General features: G+C 42.2%; 1 protein-coding gene across 3 annotated transcripts in view; it reads left to right on the plus strand.

The window, feature by feature from the left end:
- The first annotated feature begins 2,564 nt into the window (after positions 1–2,564).
- LATS2 (large tumor suppressor kinase 2) overlaps positions 2,565–19,413 on the plus strand; it is a 50,482-nt gene continuing 33,633 nt past the window's right edge. The window contains exons 1-2 of one of the 3 annotated variants that reach the window (XM_027652605.1): positions 2,565–2,707; positions 6,858–7,428. In XM_027652605.1, coding sequence (XP_027508406.1) covers positions 7,090–7,428 — 339 coding nt within the window. In that variant the 5' untranslated portion in view covers positions 2,565–2,707; positions 6,858–7,089. Of the gene's footprint in view, positions 2,708–6,857; positions 7,429–11,379; positions 11,503–19,413 lie in introns of those variants that run through there. The other 2 variants (XM_027652587.1, XM_027652595.1) reach the window with 2 other exon arrangements.

Here is a 19,413-nt window from a genome sequence, read left to right on the forward strand (position 1 = left end):
GGAATTCTATCCCAGCAACTCTGTGCAAACACATGAAATTCAGAAAGTGCAGCTGGATGAAACCAGGAAGCGAAATAGTGCAGCTGAGTCTCATTCCCAGATCAATTGGAATGCAAAAGGAAAACAAACCTTTCCAAAGGAGAAAAATAAATGAAAAGATCCGTTTTACCTAGATTTAAGAATGTGGTTGGCAAGCAAACCTTACAAAAGAGCATATTAGCACAGAGTAAGCAAATTTTATCTTGATGCTGTTTCTTTAAACTAGCCTGAACTTTGTTGGGAAAAGGTCTCAAACCATTGAGCAATTTCTGGTTTGGGCAATCTTGTTGCTATGCTTCATCGGATAAGCACAGCAGTAATTCAGAAAATGAAGCCATGCTGCATCTGTCATATCATCTAAAATTTACTTCAGTTTTGCAGGTATTTGAAGATTGCAAAATGAACCATGTTATCCTGCAATATACTGCCGACATTGGAATCTGGTCTGAACCTGATGGATTTCTGTAGCTTTCCAAAGTCAGAGTCTTTCCCCCCCGCCCCACCCTGCAATATATTCCAGTCAATGACACTATTGAAATTCTGACAGTAATTTATATACAGTAACTGACTGCCTTCAGATGAGGTGCTAAACAATTTATCTGCATCAGGCTGCATTTTTCTCATGAAATGTAGTGCTCTATTGGCCGTCACTTCTCCTCCCAAACCAGAACTTTTATAAGCACTATTTTTTTATAAGCACTTTTAATTTATAAGCACTATTGACAGTTTTGCATGGAAGGCATGGAAAAGATTTATGATAAACAATCTCAGAGAAACATCCTTAGATAGGACTGCCCATGAGTAACATTACTTACAAAAATTGTGTCCATGGCTTGGAAAAGGCTGTAAATATAGTTACCATCCTGGAAAGACAGTTATGCACAGACTTCTCTTCATATGTGCTCTCAGTCCAGTTGAAAACACTGGGACTAGTCACATGACTAAAGATAAACATGTGTCTCAAGTGTTTGCAAGACTTACATTTTCCCTGCTGAACAGAGACTCTATAATGAGCACCTCTCAGCTTTGCAACAGAACTTTAAGAATTTTGAAGAATTTCAGGACTGCAGGCTACTTCCATGTTAATGATCTAAAGATATATGCATATATATGGGAAAGTTTACTTTTTTATTTTCACCGTGTATCAGTAACCCTTGCTAATGGCTAGCACAGGTATCTGTCATGCTGAAGGGTCAGAGCCAGTCTCCCAGATCCAGACATTACTGTGTTTGGGTATGTGGGGATTATTTCTCATGGACAATTGTCTCTATTAAAGACCATAATATTTCTGCTTTCATGAAAAACAGTCTCATATGGGGGACCTTATCGGTCTCTACAATATCTGAAAGGAGATTGTAGTGAGCTGGGGGTTGGTCTCTTCCCCCCGTGAACAAGCAGCAGGACAAGAGGAAATGGCCTCAGGTAGCACCAGGGGAGGTTTAGATTGGATATTAGGGAAAATTTATTCTCTGAAAGGGTGGCCAGGCATTGGAACAGGCTGCCCAGGGAAGTGGTAGAGTCACCATCCCTGGAAGTGGTCAAAAGGCATGTGGATGTGGCACCTGGGGACATGGTTTAGCGGTGAACACAGCGATGCTGTGTTAATGGTTGGACTTAGAGGATGATGGATGATCTTAGAGGTCTTTTCCAATCTTTGTTATTCTATGATTCTTTTTCCAGGCAGCTACATCCATAACTAGGTCAAACATGAACTTTGCATCCAAAAATCTTTTGCAGCTTGTGTTCCAGATGTGAAGTGCCTGTCTGCCCTCCTCTGGTACCTCATAGCCTCCTTGTCTCCTTACCATGGTGAAACAGCATGAAAAACAAGTAATCCCCCTTAAAAACACCCAAGCAAACCAATGCCTCCATGTAGGCATTGGTAGTGCTGCCTTTTTGTGCGCATGGTTAGTCCAGCATGGAAGGAATAACGGTAGGAATAAACAAAAATGTTAATTGAGTTTGGAGTGTGGGGTGAGTGGACAGGCACCTCCAAGCCGCCTCCCTTGCCCAGAGAGCTGTAGATGCCTTATCCCTGAGATGTCCAAGGCCAGGTTGGATGGAGCTTGGAGGAACCTGGTCTAGTGGAAGGTGTCCCTGCCCATGGCAGGGGGCTTGGAACTGGATGATCTTTAAGGTCCCTTCGAACCCAAACCATTCTGTGGTTCTATGATTCTACCTCAGCCCTTTTCATCTCAACAAGTGGAGGAAGTGCCATTCCCTCACCACCTCAGTCACCCCATTCTCCCGCCTGAACCCAGCCGGGAGCTGCTGTGAGTGGAGTGGGTTTTGTGAGGGGGAAAAAGTGTCGCTTTGTACTGCTTGTAAACCCAGGGGAGGGCGCCCCGAAAGGACCCGCGGGCGGAGGGCAGGCGGCCCGCGCCGCCTCGGTCCCCCTAGGGTGCGACAGCCCTTCCCGCCCGGGAAGCCCCTCCCCCCGCTGGAATGCGCCGGGAGGGGAGTGGAATGACGCGGGCGCCGCGGAGTCACGTGGCGCGAATGGAATGCCAACAATGTAGCGAATGTCCCGACTGCGCCCCGCACTCGGCGCCCGGGACGGCCAAGGGGGAGGATGGAGAACGGCCCGCGCCGCCGCGGCCGCCGCCGCCGCTGAGCCGCGCCGTGCCCACCCCAGAGGGGCAGCGGCGGCGCCGGGCGCCCCGGGGAGGTGAGCGAAGGGGGCGCGGGGGGCGCGAGTTCCCCCTCAGCCCCGGGTGTGAGCGCCCCCCATCCCCCAGAACTGTGTGCGCGGAGGGGAAAGTCCCGTGTAGGAGCTGGGGGGAGCGGAGGTGGGTCGGTCCTCGAAGCGGGAGTGAGCGTCCCGTGTGTGCGTCCCCTCCCGGGGGCAGCCTGGGCGTCCTGCCCGCACCCTCCGACATTTTCCGCACACCCGTGTGACAGCCCAGCCCGGCCCTGGCGGAGGGGGGTGAGGGTCCGCCTGTCCGAGGCCTCTGCCCCAGCAGGCCGGAGCTGCTCATAAATGGCCGGAGTTTGTTTTGGGAGCTTTCCGCCCGCGCAAGGAGTGGGTTTGGGGCTGGCGGAGAAGGGGCTGGTGCTCCCGGTGGCCCGCGGGCGTGGGGGGCGCCCCGCCTGAGCAGAGCCCGCCGGGCGGGTGTCGCGGGGGGCGAGGGCCGGGGGGAGCCGGGCGGGGGCATCCAGAGCCCGCGGGGTCCCGTCTGGCCGCGGCGGGGGCCGCGCTGTTCCCAGTCAGCTGAAGGTCACTGCCAAAATCCAGCACTTCGCCACCCTCGCTGCTGCCTCGTGAGCGGTGTGCGTGTTGAAATACCCCTTTTCCCTGGGAAAGGCACTCGCGCAAATGACGCAGAAAAGGCTCATTTGGAGTGTCCGGGTCCTGCGATCAGTCCCTGCCGGGCTGCTGTGCGTGGGGAAGGTGAGCTCTTTCCCACAACCCTGCGTCGGGCCAGCGCTTGTGGCTGGCGGTGGGACACGGGCACAGGGTTACTTCTGGACAGTTGTGTTAGCAGGAGGAAGGAGAGGAGGAATCGTTTGGGGGAGAATCCTCTTTTCAGTTGTTTTCACTTTTACCGTGTGCCCGTTTACAAAGAGAAGCACGGTTTGTATGATAATGAAATCTCTGAAACGCTTCCCCCCATCATAGACCTCCAATACAAAGTGGACGGTCCCTGCTTCCATGAATTTCTGATCAAAAAATCCCCCAAAGCAATACCCGTAAATTGAGAGAGGGAAGGCTGTTGTAGCAGTTTCTTAAAACTCTTTCCTTCTGCAGTGAGTGCTAGTTCAGCTGACGCCGGTACCCGCACAGGGAAACAGCTCACTGGCTCAGGCGAGCTTTAGTTTGTTGTCTGTGTCCCAGCTCCACAGAGCCACTAGCACACGCAGCCTGTTGGTGAATTAAGAAACAGGAGAGTGAATAGATAGTGCTGCTGGAACAACAGGCATCAGCATATAATGTCAGTGTGGTTGGTTGGTTGCTGCCAGAGCAGCTATAGGTATTTCTCAAATGAAGCAAAATAATCTATTGCTCAGAAATTGTTTAACTTGATGCAACTGAAGTAATGCTGTACTTATGTGAAGTGTCGTATCTTCGGGGTGATGGCAAGCTTCTAATTAGTACAGAACATATAATATTTTGGAAAAGATTTGAACACTGTTTAGTCAGAATGGCTTACAACTCAAAAATAATTCTGAAAAATAATTTCTCCTGATGGTAGGAAGGCTATTGATACATTCATGCTGTAGGCAAGGTGCAGATTAGAAGGATTTGGAGTTATCCAAATCCAGACGTACAGTCAGAAATGCTTAGACAGAATGAGACACTCCACATATATTTTAAAACATACAGTCATCTTATTTTTTTACTAAAAGTGCAAATCACAGGAAGATTTTAAAAAGCAGGCAGCTTGTCTTTCTTTGTAAATCATCTGTAATATTTAGTGTTCCAGTTTCTTGGCTTATCTTACATATTTAGTTTAAAAAAAAAAAGCCCTGCAAAATATGAAACAGGTTTGCACTTAGCTCCACTACTTACTGTTGTTGTTGCTCTCATTCATACTGTCTGAACGACCAGTGTTTCTTTCTGGTTTAGCAGTATTGTAGATGTAAGCCTAGGAAGTTGCCAGCTGGTTTGACCCAGCATTATTAGACTTGGCCTTAGGCTAAAGGTCGCAGAAGTTCTTTATGTGAAGTATGTGTGTAAGTGGGAATGCAGTCTTTTGCTGCGAAAAGGTGGGGGTCTTGCAAGCTCTCCCAGCGTGTCCAAGGCCTGAGGATTGGCACAGGGACTGAAAAGGAAGAACAACCCAGATGCCTAAACGCAGCCATATGGTGCCTGCTGCTGTCAGGAAAAGAAAGACAATTATAGACTAATTAATTGCTCTGTATCTTCTAAGCACTAGCTAGTTATGATGTAATCTGAAGAAGACTGCAATACTATTGTGTTTTATTTTTTTTAACAGGGCTGTATTCTACCCAAGTAGAAAAAATTCTGTTCTTAGGATCCTGCAGTTGCTTTTGTTTTCACTTAGGACAATGAAAGCTTGATTTGTTATTGACTAATAGCTGATTTGTGGAAACATCAAAATCTAGATGAACAGCTTTAGCACTCCCCTTAAAACAAGTGGCAAACCCTTTCCAGTATGCATGTGGGCATTTATGTCACTCTCATTCCTCGATGAGTTAGTGTTGGTGGATATCTGTAGGGAGTACCAAGTGGAGGAGCTCAACACCTCAAATGCATTATAGGTGTTTTTTAGCTAACAGAGCATTTAAATCGTAGCAAAGAAGGTTGACATGGATTAATCTTGAGTGATTAGTCTATGCTCCTGCATTTCAAACTGGTGAACCATCCCAGAAGAGTCTTGGGTCTGACTTCACTGCTGCATTTCAGTCCTTGGTTGTAGAGGAAAGCTTGAAGTGGACTCTGTGCTGATAGGGAAGTGGTGATGGGCTTCAGAGGTGAATGTGTTTCTCTTGGCCTTCACAGTAGTAAGCTGCTTGCTAGGCAGCGAGAACTAATGGTAAATGTATGGAAATAGTTATTTTGTTGGGAAATGCTATAGCTGTCACAGGAAGGGCTGTCACAGTGAAGTTTTTTAATGTGAGCATGTGAAAATAAAGAACAATACTTTGTGGAGAAACTCTTTTTCAATACAAATGTGTATGATCAGAAGCAAAGAACCTTTAAAAAAAAATGCAGTCAACTTCTGAGTGACGGAGAGAAACATGCAGTGTGTTACCCTTGACAGTATTTGCCATTTGAAAACAACTGAGCAGAATTCTTACTTTACCAGCGCAGTGGCTGGAACACCATTCAAAGTCACTTTACAAGTGCTAATGGCAGCAGCAGAAGCAAACTTGCATAGGCAGCGCCCATAGCTAGATGACATTTCTGATTAAGCTGTCTTTAATCCTGTTCCAAATGCACCATTATTTAATGTTTCTGACGGTGATGTATGAAAACTTAGTTAAGGTAGAATTCGTGTAACTTTGTGCTACACAGGGATCACAAGCTGCACAGTAGCTCAGCTGCATAGTTGTTCTCTGCTGCATGTCAGAAGAGGTGCATAAAGCTGTTTCAGAGTCTTTTTTTTCCTGTGTTGGGATGCTATCTGCTCTGGTTCTTTGTCTTCTGCTGTTACTGTGTAGCTCTGTTTACCCCTCTTTTCCCTTTCTTCCCTATAAGGCACAGCTAATGAAATATCATATACCCCCTCCCCTCCTTTTTTTTTCCCCCTTCGTCCTTCCGGCTCTGGGGAGAATTCTTACCTTCAGGCTTTGCCAAGATATTCATGTGGAAAGGCAAAATATCTTGTCTTTCTGTTATTTGCTTTGTTATTGAAATACTAGAAGTTGCTATGGTTAGAGTCATCAATATTTCCATTATAAATCTTCTTCATAAACTTCTGAATCTAGGCTCAGCTAGTGTAAAACAAACAAAATATTAAGTGAGGAAAAAAACATTTCATGAGCATACTCTTCCCTAATTATGAAATAGCATAGGCTTCTCCAGGATTTGGTTATGCAATTGGGTGGGAAACTTGCCACAGTTAGGTACTGTAAAATTCTTAAATGTTGTAGTTTTTGGAGGTTTTATTTTAATTTATTTTGAAAATTAAACTTAAAAGAAAAATGAATTATCTATTGATTATGTTGAGAAGGCCTTTTGGAATCCTGTTATTGAAAACAGATAAAGTGAAAATCATTAAAGGGTATCCAGCTGTGACGGCTTAAGAGGTTAAACTGATTCACTTTCACTTGATTAATTGTCATGCTGTCCCTTCAGAGGCATTCACACTATCAACTTAATTCCATGTACTTTTTGTTTTCTTTTGTTTCAGACACTGTCGGTCTGCAAAATGATGATTCCACGGATTTTCGTTTTCTGTAGGAAATGTGAAGATTTTGAGCTGAAGTAAAACATTGGCAGAAATCTCTTGAGAATTTTGCCTTTTTCTCTTCAAAGGATTATGTTTACAAGAAATTGAAAATATCAAGTGACGCTTTTTTGAAATAATTTAAAAAAAACAAAGCATAAAGCTGTATTTATGCTCAGAGAAAACTGGATTAACAATGAGGCCAAAGACTTTTCCTGCTACGACATATTCTGGAAACAGCAGACAAAGGTTACAAGAGATTCGAGAAGGTTTAAAGCAGCCATCCAAATCTTCAGGTCAGGGACTGGCTATTGGACCAGGCAGTGAAACTTCTCTGGACCCTAAGATTTTAATAGGGAAGGATGCTGCAAGGCAGCAGCAGATGAGACAAACGCCCAAGTTTGGACCATATCAGAAAGCTCTGCGGGAAATTAGATATTCTTTGCTCCCCTTTGCTAATGAGTCGAGCGCCACAGCAGCTGTTGAAGTGAACAGGCAGATGCTCCAAGAGCTGGTGAATGCAGGTTGTGATCAGGTACGTACCAGTTTGGAGGGAGGGGGGGAATGTCACTGCTGTCAAAACAAGTTTACACTCAGGATTGAAGAAAGGATTTTGATGGTGGCTGTCAAAATAATAGAATCGTAGAAATGCACCAATTCCTCTGGCAGTCGTGTATGACTAGCAGAGTAGATGGACTTCCTTTTGAGAGAAGTGCCTAGTTTGGGATTAATTCATGTTAAAGACAGTCATGGTGACCTCTAGGATTCTTCTATGATTTCTTCAGTTGATATATAAGACAGGGTAACTTGCCTTATTTTTTCTTATTTCTTCTTTTTTGTTCTTCATTTTTCTCTGCAACAGCTGTGAGTAATAGGGTGGAATTTTGTCTAGCAGATCTAAGCCCTGTTCACTGTCAGAAGCAACTGTAAGAATTGACAGTGTATGGTATTTGAAGAAACTCCCTTTCTGTTGGCCAGAAGCAGGTGGAATTGGCCGGATGTTCAGCAAACAGCAGTGGTTCAGTACACACCTGTTCTTCCTCACCTCTCTCCTACTATTAAGAGGTGGTAGCCCTGCTCAGGTTGTAGAGGTAATTCTTTTTTTTTTGGTCATTCTAGGATTGATACTAGAATGTTTTCTTAATTCAAAGACCATTCACTTGGTGCAGAACACAGTCTTTTTGTGTTGATCTACCTTCATCTTGCTTGTGCATCCAGTGTTGGTATCGACTTTCACCTCTGTCCAACAACAGTTCAAAATTTTGCTTTTTTAGAGACAAAGTGCTCAGATTCTGATTGTTGTAGGAACAACTTTTTTTCCATGTGATTAAATGGCAGTTGTTGACAAGCTGAAACATTTCCATTTATACTCCTTGATTTAAATTGGAGAGATTTAAAACCAGAGTGCTTTCAGTGGCATTTCCTGGATTTCAAAACTTAGCCTCCATGTAGTCATGACAGTGTGAGTCTCTTGACTCTCCTACATCATGTTCTGAATCTGTATAACAAAACTAACATCAAGCATTATCGTAAACAGGGTGCATTTCCCTGGAGCTACATAAATACTAATTGGTGCTGTTTCTATTCCAAGGCGTTTATGCTATGCCAGGTAATCAGAGCTAGAGTAGATTGCAGATGCAATGAGAAGGGCTGCAGTACAAGTAAACACTTCCTAGTCCAGCGAACCAAGATGCTGTACTGAATTATTTAAGTGGAGGAACCAAGGATTTTCTCTGGTCTTAAGTACGCCATGAAAACAGTGTGTTTTAGAACTCTACCCTCTAGAGTTCCCTAGCTGTTTAGGATGAGAACATTCCCTGTGTGTATGAGCCAAGGTTAAATGAGCACAGCTGGATTCTGGATTGGAAGTGCACGTTTGGTAGGTTACACGGACAAATTGTTCACACATAGAACAGGCTTGTTGGACTGAAATCTTGGAAAGTACTTTGAGCACACTACAGCCCAGTAGTGTTAAGCCAATGTATAAAACAGAAATATCTGACCACCTGTTAAATCTCTTGGTATTTAAGGAGGTGTAATGGACTATAAAGTTTTTTATATATTTAGCTATTTTGACTTCAGTGTTCATACAATGATATTGCTTCTTATAGAGCACTGAGCCCAGTTCTGACTCTGCTGTGGAGATTTTTGATACTTCCTTAAATTTGTCTGCACATTTTTGGTTGTTTTCTTTTTTCCCCCTACTCATTGGCTGTGATCCTTCCATCCTCATATTTAGCATTTCTCTCAAGGTTGACTTGTTGCCTTGAGGTGGCATTATTGGGCCTATCCCTTAGCCGTGTTTGGCGTTCAGCTCTAGGCATAAGCAGATCACATTTGGCTGGAGTCCAGGTAGAGATTTCAAGACCAGAATCCTGTGGCTAGAAATGCTGGGTTTTCTAATGTGAGTCCAGGCCGTATGAAGGTTGGCTGTCCTGAAGGGCTGTGAATGAATGGATTCTCTTGAGATGGTTTGAATGGTATCTGGCCCTGGGGATGGCATGGTGTAGGGTGACAGACTTGATTACTCTCTCTAGTTTTTTTCCCTTCCTGAGCTGTTTTGAATCAGATGCCGAACTGTTTCAGATCATGATGTCTAGTAAATTATTAATCCCAAGCTACCCTGTCCCTGCTTGTGAATCAAAGTCTTTAAATGCCTACCACATGGACATCTTCTGTAGCCCTGTAGCTAACAGATCTCTGATTTGATGGAGAACTGAAGGCAGCTTCACTTTCTTTGGGGATGGTTTTATATAACTCTGAACCCAATGCTAGTGTGAGGTTGATAAATGGGCATTGAAGCCCATCTTCGCCCTCAAATCCCAGGAGCAGAGGTTTTGAGGTTAAAGATTTCAGTTCATGGATAGCTAATGGTCTACTCGAGCCTTACTCTACTGCAAGTCTGCAGAGTACAAGATCTTACACCTCCCCATCCTGCTTCATGGTACACAAGTCAACTGTTCAGCAGCTGTGAGCCTCCTGAAGTTGGCAATTTGTCGTAAGAAACTCTAATTGTGGGTGTTCTAGGAAGCTGTGAAGAATGAATGGATAGCTATAACATTCAATATGATCTTACGGGAACTCCATTTTCAAGTTGAATTTGGGCTGATGGTTTTTGATGTTCTAGATGGAACACTGAAAAGTAATCCTAACCTTGTGGGTAATCTGTTGTGGTGGACACCATGCAAGGATCAGGATTTTTTTTCAGTCTGTCTATTAGGCCACAATAAGGACTTTGGGAAGAGCGAAGGGAAGCAGTGGCAATTGAGAAGGAAGACAAATTTTAGAGGCTAGGGAAAGGATACTTCTACTTATTACTCTTACTAGCTCCACTCATATGGTATAGTTAGCTTTTAACAACAACCATTTTACATCTTACAAGAGATGTTGCTTATTAGGGTTTGTAGCAACCTGTTCTGCCTAAATGACTCTAAGTTTTAAGATGAAATTGAAATTGGTTTAATTAAATAAAAAGGAAACATAACATTTTAATACTTTACTGTTGCTCTGTGAAAGACTCACATAGCCAGGAAATCAGCTATAAACCGCTTGGTAAACTTAACAAGTATATGAAATGCGGTGTAATTCATGAATTAAATACCAAATTCTTGTGTCTTTCAGTTACAGTTGTTGTAGGTGTTACATGTGAAAACAGATTTTTTTTTTAATTGGTTAGAAAGCTGCCAGTGTCCTTTTAAATGACCCATATTCTTTCAGAAAGATTTATTTTTCAGCCATTGTGCAGTTTATGATTTTATAGTGAGATCTGGTCCCCTGAACTTAATGGGGACTTTGCAGTTGACCTGAAAGAAGCCAGAATTACCCACTTTTTTTTTAAAAGAGATAAAGAACAAAATTACATGCATAATTAGTCATCGTTTTTCTGAAACAAATGGAGTAACTTGGCTGTTGTTTGCTTAAGTCATCTTCTCAACAGTAATTGTTTAGCACGTTTGAATCAAAAATAATTAGTGCAGCGTAAATAGTTTTGAAACTCGTAGAACATGACTACTAAAGACCAGATCTTTTTTGTTGCAAAAGCTTGAAGCCAAAAGCACTCATAATACACCATTCTTTAGTAAATAAAACTCGGTCTTGGAAGTGTAACTTGCAGTCACTGTAGAGGGACAAGAGCATGGAGCATCTGTCCTGTGGGATGGTAAACCGCTGGAATCACCTGGGGCAACTGGATGGCGTTTGGCGTATGGGGTGTGGTGGTAAATGCAGCTGCTGTTGTGGATTGAATTTTTCTAATGAATAGATGCAATTGAGCATATGATCAGTGACATTCCAGCAACCTGAATGGGCTGTACTGTACTTACTGTACTTCCTTAGAGCATAAACAGCCACTGACATTGTAACTTAGAGTGGGCTGCAGCAGTTCTAGATGAACTGTGGAACGTTACACACTTGTCACTTTTGTGTTTTTTTTTTTTCTTTCCCTCAAGCAAACTTTCCTTTGAGCAATAGTGCCTTTTCTGGGTGAAGATTTCTATATGTGGTTTGTTTGGGCAGCTGTTTTTAAGAAAAAAAATCATGTTTTAAGATTTTTTATAGGCTATGTACCCCCAGTAACATGCTATCCACTGTACAACTATGAATATGTGAGGTGAGAAAGTTCTTACACTTCTTTTTTCTCAGAGGCTTTTTAAAATATATCTGTAGTAAAACATGTACACCCCACCTGTGCTAATATCAGGACATTCTGAAGGGGAGGAGCTGTCCATTGATCACTAATCATATTGTCTTTCAAGGAAGTGGAATTGTGTCTGTGAATACTGTAGTGTGTCTTAAGAATATCAAGTTAACCAAATTGTCATCTGTATTACACTGAATTAATGGAATTCAGTTTGTAGAGGGGGGGTGGGTTGAAATTCTATTCTGTTTTTGCTGTTTTATATAGGATTTTTAGGTCATGCTGGCACCTATGATCCTTGTGCCATCTAGCAGTGTGTTACTGAGCAGTATGACTTTTCATCATATTGTTGGAGTGATGAGAGGAAGCAAATACAATGCAGAGTTTTGTTTTAGTAACAAGTTTACTAAAGGTTTGGCGTAGTATATCTGTTGTGATGTATTTGTTAAGAGAACAAGTCCAAAAAGACAGCTTGCATTCAAGGTGAAGGGCAACAAATTTTGTAACAGCTCTGAGCAAACAGGGGAATTAATTTCATAACATTGGCCTGTCATGTAACAAAATTTTGTGTTCTGCTTGGGTAAACTTTACCTGCATTAGGAGTTCTGCCTGCCCAGCTATTTACCAAAACCTCCGGGATGAATGTCTTACTCATTCTCTGGGTGTTTCTGTTCCGATTATTTTGTTAATGAAAAATGACTGAAGAATGAGCTGTTGTAAGATTGCCTGGGTTATTCTGTGGGACATACATTAAAGGTGGTAAGAGTCATTACAAGCTATGTTGTAGGTCAGGAGGATATAAGTATTCTTGGGTTACAGGGAAGAAAAAAGGGATGTTCAAATGAGGGCACTTACTGCTGAATGCAGGAGAAAGGTTTTATTTTAGCAACTGAAATAGATCTGGTAATTCAGGCCAGCAGTCTCCTGTGTGTTCCATTTGCATCCCTCATTTGAAGGTAAGTTGTTCACTGCCTTCTTTTTACTAGGTGTTTTGAGAGCTTGTTTCATAACCTTTTCCTATACTTTTTTCTTTCTCACCTCTCTTTTCGGTTTCAACCTTTTTCTCATTTCTGAGAAGTTTCCAGTATAATCCAGTGTTCTTCCATCAGAGCATTGTAACGGAATGTGTTTTCCCACTAATATGCCTGAAGTGAGTGCCTTAAGTCATTTCAGTTCTTAGTGGCTTCAGAAAAAAAGTGAGTCATAGCTTTCCAGGGGCTGAAAGCAAGAGGCGAGGATTGCTTTTGAGCTGATACCTGTTGACACCTCTCTCTCCTAAGCCCTTTTCCTTGTCTCCAGACTACCTGTGTTGCTGTCACTTCTTGATGATACTTAGTGAATATACTTAGATTCTCTGTATCATGTCACAACTCCCACAATGTATTTGGGAAGGGGTTCTTGATATTGTTCTGTATGAGCATGGCTTGGAGTATGCTGGTCCTGCAGAAGGAAGAAAAGTATTTTCCCTCAGAGTTTTCATAGTGGTGGAAGTATTCCTTAACAGTATAATAAATGATTGAATGTTCTCCTTCCCTTGACAAGATGTGGCTTTGTGGCAGATGGTCAGTAATATGGCACTGAACAAGACTACAGTATGTTTTAAACTCTGCCCATTATTCCTGTTGGACTCCTTTCTTCTTTATCTAACTGTAGAATAAATTACCTCTTGGTAGTAGGGTTATGTTTGAAATGACAGAACAGGAATCAGATGCCAGACTTCAACTGTAGATAAATGTGAATCTTAGTTATGTTAAACCAGTGCTTCCCTACTTCTCATATCAGATAAACATTGTAGAAGCTTGGGAGTTAATATAAAAGTCTAAAATTATGTCTTGCTGTAACAGGGTACAGGATTAACTTGCATTGGATACTTAAATAGTATTTATTAAAATTTAATTGCCAGGAGAATGTTGAGCTGTGGATTTTTTTTAATAAAAAAGGAAATGGCTTCTTCACAGTCACTAAAAATTCTGCATAAGCATTTACTTCAGTCTGTGAATAAAAAAGCCCTTGTGACCAAAAGTGAAGATTGCCGTTATTATTTTAACAGGAAGTTGATATCACAATAGTAGTAGGGTGTAACTGTTCCTTTTGCAGTTTTTTTTTGTTTTTCTCAGCCTAAATCTCTGCTGTTCTTTTCAGCTTGTATCTGAGAGGAACCAGTGGGATTTTAAAACGAGACTTAAAAATAACATTTCTTCTGTTGGGGTCTGAGTGGTTTTTGGTTGTCTGTGGGGTTTTTTTTTCTTTCTCAAAAAAATTGAATGATGTTTTTAAACTTAGAGAGATTTCAGTAGCACTGGATGCAAAACTTTTGCATGCTTTAGGGGCAATCCAAGATGTGCATTTAGAACTTATTTTGTTCAACCTAGGAATGCTTTTCTGGTAGTTGCTAAACTAAATAAAAAAATATATTAAAATTTCCAACTGAATATCAATAGAATGCAAATAAAAGTCCATGGCTACTTCTCATGTGATATAGAGGTATGTGCCATATTTCTGTGGTGTGATTTTTATTATTATTAATTTTCTTTTTCCTAAAGCATGGGCGAATATCCATTAAGTAACTTACAAGACCATTCCTTTTTCCCCATTTTTTTCTTGCTGTGCCCCCATCTCAAGCAGACCACAACCTGTTGGCGCTCCCAAGGGCCCAGAGTTCAAATCCTGCTCAGCAGCGGCTTGTGTGGTGACTCCTGTGGAATGTCCATGTCCCATGAGTGTTGTCCATTTGCCCCCCTAAACTTCCAAAAATCAGGTTCCAGTGCTTACAGTCTTTGCTCCTTGGGGTACTGCCTGTTTCTGTGACTTGCAAATGCATGTGTGCAGTGCTGTCTAAAGCAGATGAGGAGAGATATGAGACCTTCATGTCTTTTTTCTTGGTGGTAGAAGCTGCTGTTTTTCTCATGTAGTGGATATGTCCATATGTCCATTAATTCCCCACCGTTGCCTTGAATCTCTCTTAAGAAACAGCTGGGTAGACCCAGGTTTTCCTTTCTTTGACTTAGGAAAGAATTCTGGCTGGATTGCAAGCTGCCTCACTATGGACACAGCTACTCTAGAGTAGATATTCTGCAATCACGTTCTGCTGGAACAAATGCAGTTTGCCCTAGTAAAATCAAGAAGGCACAGATACACAATGTTTGCTTAAAGCTACAGATGTTTGTATCAATTTGGGCCTTATCTTTATATAGGTCATGTGTGTAGTATGTGAAATACATTCAACTTTGCTTATGTTCATAACCTAATTGTGAGTGTAGCTTAGATCTGACATTTTTATGTTGCTTGGGTCTGAGGCTTAGGGTAGGAAAAGCTGGTCCTTAATTCTAAGTTTTCATCATTTGCTATCTTTTTGGGAAAAAAATAAATTAAATTTAACAACATCTCTGATTACCAAATAAGAGGCTGAAGTTGCTGTGATATTGTGGTCTGTGGAGTTGCACTAGCAGTAGCGTCTTGTATTGTCCAGGCTTGAGAGTGATCCCAATTTCCAGTCTTCAGAAGATGCTTTAATAAAAGCCTAGTGAAAGTCAACCAGTCAAACTCTTGCTGTTTGCCTGCTCTACACATCTGCTGCAGGTCACCCAAAATACTGTTGTTGCTGGAATATTTTTGACTTTATATTACTTGGCAGCTTCTCTTGAGGTTGTTCTTTCAGCTTGATGGAGTCTCCCAGTTACGACTGCGGCACAGCAAAACTGGTTTGATTCTAATGGTCTTGTCCTGCCACCTGGACTGTCACTGGTGGTCCACAAGAAACTTCTCGGATACAAATGGACACAGAGAAATTAGGTTTCACCCAAGAGATGCATATATGCATAAATGTGTTATGATGCCTGCAGTGTCTGCATGGTACCAGCTGTTTGTGAAGAACTTAATCCATAGGATTTGGTACTGCACTGAAGATTTCTTTTTTAGTCTAAGTAAACAAGATTCTAATGATTGAGGCTGTGTTCTGCTTCCCTGCAGAGTGAAGGATGAATTTTTCCTGATGAGAAACTTGTGCTCTTCCTTTTGAGTGAATCCAAGTAATTAAAAATATTTCCCCAGGGAGGCAAAGGATGAAGAGAATGGGAGAGGATATGAAAATACTTTAAAAAAATTTATTTCTAGGTCAGTTAATTTTCAGAAGGCTGAAGCCAAAGAACGCTGTGTACCCCTAACTTTGTGAATCAGGTAATGGCTATGGCAAGGACAGTCTGTGAAAATAACTATATTCTGTGCTGCTTTGTGTTTAATTGTTATCAGTGTATGTGTGCATATGTGAAACTGTTACTGTGACACACACTGTCTTCTATGTACATAGAGAAATATAAATGCAGTGTAAATGGAAAAATGTTGAGATTTAAATATATGTTGCTTGCATGATCAAGCATTTTGCAACTGTTTTCTATATCCTTCATTACTCCAGTGCAAGATTTGTTAATTACTCATTTAATCTGAAGCATGCAAAGATGCAGTTTCTTACTCCTTACATACATTTGGATTTTATACACCATTTATGAATCCGTTGGATGGGGGTTATTTCAAAACAGAAGAAAATGTCAGCAGAGACTCAGAGATCACTGTTGCTGATCTGCAGTTTAATTCCCTCCCTGTTTGTTTTGTTCTTCATTCTATCAGCTCTTACATATCTTCAAGGCTGTTTAAGTCTATACCTTCCTTTCTTTACCTGTTATGATATGGCATTGTTTTTTCTGCTCCAAAGGTTTGAATGACTAATATTCAACACCTCCTACAGGCCTTTCTCTATGTGCCTCTGAATACCCTAAATGAATTGATTTTTTTAATAATGGCAAACTATTAAGAAATAAGTCTTTTATAGAATTCAGCATTATGTTTTTAGATTTGATGTGGCATCTTAAAGAATTATAGATGCAACTGTAATGGGACTTTGCCAGCACACCCCATATGTTTTCGTTTCTGCATCTTTTCTTCCCTTCATTATCAGGACTCTGTAGTCTGTGCTTGAACTAGTCATGTGCCCCATTCATACTTTTCTTCCAGCTTTGCCACAGTCAATGGGTTCATTCCACTATCCTGCCAGATGTCAGCCTGATAAAGATGTATAAAATGTAATTTAAACAATGTATTTGGAACCTTGGAAATACTAATGTGTGTGGGGTATCTTTGTTTACAAAAAACCCCTATCTGGTTTTCCCAATTAAAACTGTAAAAAGTTGTGGCCATATGACAGAGATCTTTGAATCAAGACAAATTCACTCTGTGTTGGGATATTTTTTGTCCTGGCTCCAAACAAGTTCTCAGTAGTTTTCTCCAGAGATGTGCATTCCATCTTGCCTCTTTTTTTCTGATTGTCCAGCACAGTTTCTTGATTGTATTTTAAGTGATCCCCTGATTGCCTGTGCGATGTGCTGGTAGCAACCAGCTGGCTGTATGCTGGGGCAGGATGGAATTTTTCTTTTTCTTTCAGGTGCTCCAGCAGTTGTTATGCTAGAAACTCACTTCTATTTCCTTTCTATGATCATTTCTTGCACCTTGGCCATCTCTCCCTTTCAGAAAATGTTTTTGTTATATTCTCTAGTGCAAGCACTAGGTTCATTGAGTTCTTTCTTGAAGGTTTTTTATGAAGAACCTGTGAAATGTGTGGTCTTGCAGTCATGCAAATAGTGGAGAGAAGATGTTAGTGCAGTGTTCAACAGTGCAAATCAAAGACCTAGATCCTAGGTCTTTGGGGCAAGTGGGCAAAAGTCATCAGTCTCTGCCAGGGCACATGATGAGCCAGTTCCCCATACTACAAAAGCAGGACCTCGCTGGGAAGTGCCAGAAAATTCAAAAGCAAACCACAAGAATTTTCATTTGCGTTGGTGTGCCTCCCCCCACCCCTCACCTCTCTGTTTACTGAGAAGTGAACCTTCAGGGCTCTTAACCGCATCAAAGTAACCTAGAAAAAATGTATTTTTCAGTAGTACTTTGGTGCTGTAAAACCTTTTGCAACAAATTTTTCCAGGAACTTCCCTGTGATTTGTAAGGTGGAGGTTGAGAACTTGCTGTTGCAGGCCCTGCTCCTCGCTTAAGAAGAAATGGGTGCTCAGATTTGCTGCCAGGGAGAATCTCTTGCCCCCTGAGCCTGGAACATCGCTGCTCAGGAGGGAGAGTCTGAGGCACAGCTCTGGTTTGGAGGCAGACCTGCTTTATTCCAGATTCCTAGGAAGGTCAGAACGTCCTGCTGTGTGTTCAGCACCTCCAGGAACGCTATTTTGGGCAAATAGCAATGCTACATGCTTAACAGGATTCCTTAGTTTTTTGCAAAGAACCATTTTCTTCTCTTGCCTTGTGCAGAAGCATTTGTGGTCCCAAGCTCATTGCTGTGTAGCGAAGTATGAACTCAGTCATCACCCTGCCCTACACAGGCCAAAGAACAGCAGCTGTAGCATTAGTACAGCATCTACATCTCACTAGGGGAAGCCAGTTATCCTGCTTTCTGCTGTGCATAAAACTTCCTTCTCTTCCTCTCTCTCATTACTGTGAAGTAGGACTATTGTCCAGCATTAGACAAAACCCTGAGTCAGACTAGCAGGGCACCATCAGCCCTCCTTGCACACAAGCTGTTGAGGCCATGAATTTGGGGAAAACTCTGCCACTAGACCACAGATCTAGTTAGTTTTGCCACATTCACATAGTAGTTTTGTGGTTTCCCAGTCTGGGAAGAGGCTTAATGGAACTAACAATGATGAGGGCAAATGGGAAGCGTAACAAGGATGAGGCCCCTGCTAAAAACCAGTAACTGGGTGTGTGAGGAGAGAGTATGATTTTTGAAATTTACTTGGGGGGCTCACAGAAGTGCTAGTGCTGAGCTCAGCCATTAGTAGCAAACTGGTTGTTTTACCTGGAGTATCTGCCTTGAAGGGATCATGCTGGGTGTTGGGAAAGTCCTTTTTCTTCAGCTCTGCTGAAGAAGCAGAAGCCTGAGCCCAAGCTGCTCTCTGCACACCAGGGTTCCCACCAGTGACCCCCACAGTGTGTACCTGCTGCTTGCAGTAGCTGATGGTCACTGCAGAGGAGTCTTCCCCACCTTCCCAGCCTACTGAACTTAAAAGCTGCTGGTTACCTTGCATTCCTCCTCCCCAGTCTCTTTTCAGTGTTTTTGTGTGCTTTCTGTCTAAAGCCATGCTTAAGCCCTTATTCTGCCCACATGCTCTGTTCACAAGGCTTAATTGCTTTTTGTACTTCCAGGTAACACCCTCCTCTCTTCTGAATACCTGGCTTCTATGCTTGTTGCGATGGCTGTTCTTGCCTTTGAGAAAATAAAGGATTTGCTTTTCGTGTAAAAATAGCTTTATTATTTCCATACGCAAGGAGAAATCGGGGCAGGCATGTTTCCAGGTCAGCATGGAGATGGGATTTGATAGTGAAATGCTCTGTTCCAAAAATGGGCTGGAGCCAGCAACAGTTCTTGATGTGCTGAGCAAAGCTGACTGGCTTGGAGAGAAGTGGGATCCCTTTTTTGGGTACGTGTGCATCATGCCAGTATTCTTCCGCTAGAGAGGGGAATCAAGCACTGGCATAATGAGCACTTTACTCTGTTAAATACTTAGGTTAGTTTTACAATTTTCTAATAATCGTGTCCTTTCAGTAATTGTAGGCATGGGTTTTGAATAAAAGATTACAAAGGAAAGTTTCTTAGGGCATAGTCTACAGCTGGAAGTGCTTAGAGTATCTGACCGAAGGGATGTTTGCAGGAGCAGTCTGTATTCCAAGCTTGTGCTCAGCTGGGTACTGCATAAACAGTAAAGGTGAAAATTCTGGATAATGTTGCTCCATGCTTGATTTAGATAGTCTGTCTTACTTTGGATTTTGTTCTCTGTGGTAACCTTGTGAATCTTATTACCATGTATTTCTAGATTTATATGAATATGTGGA

Source organism: Corapipo altera, unplaced genomic scaffold (genome assembly GCF_003945725.1).
Source record: "Corapipo altera isolate COAL_440 unplaced genomic scaffold, ASM394572v1 0, whole genome shotgun sequence".
Classification (NCBI taxonomy): Eukaryota; Metazoa; Chordata; class Aves; order Passeriformes; family Pipridae; genus Corapipo; species Corapipo altera.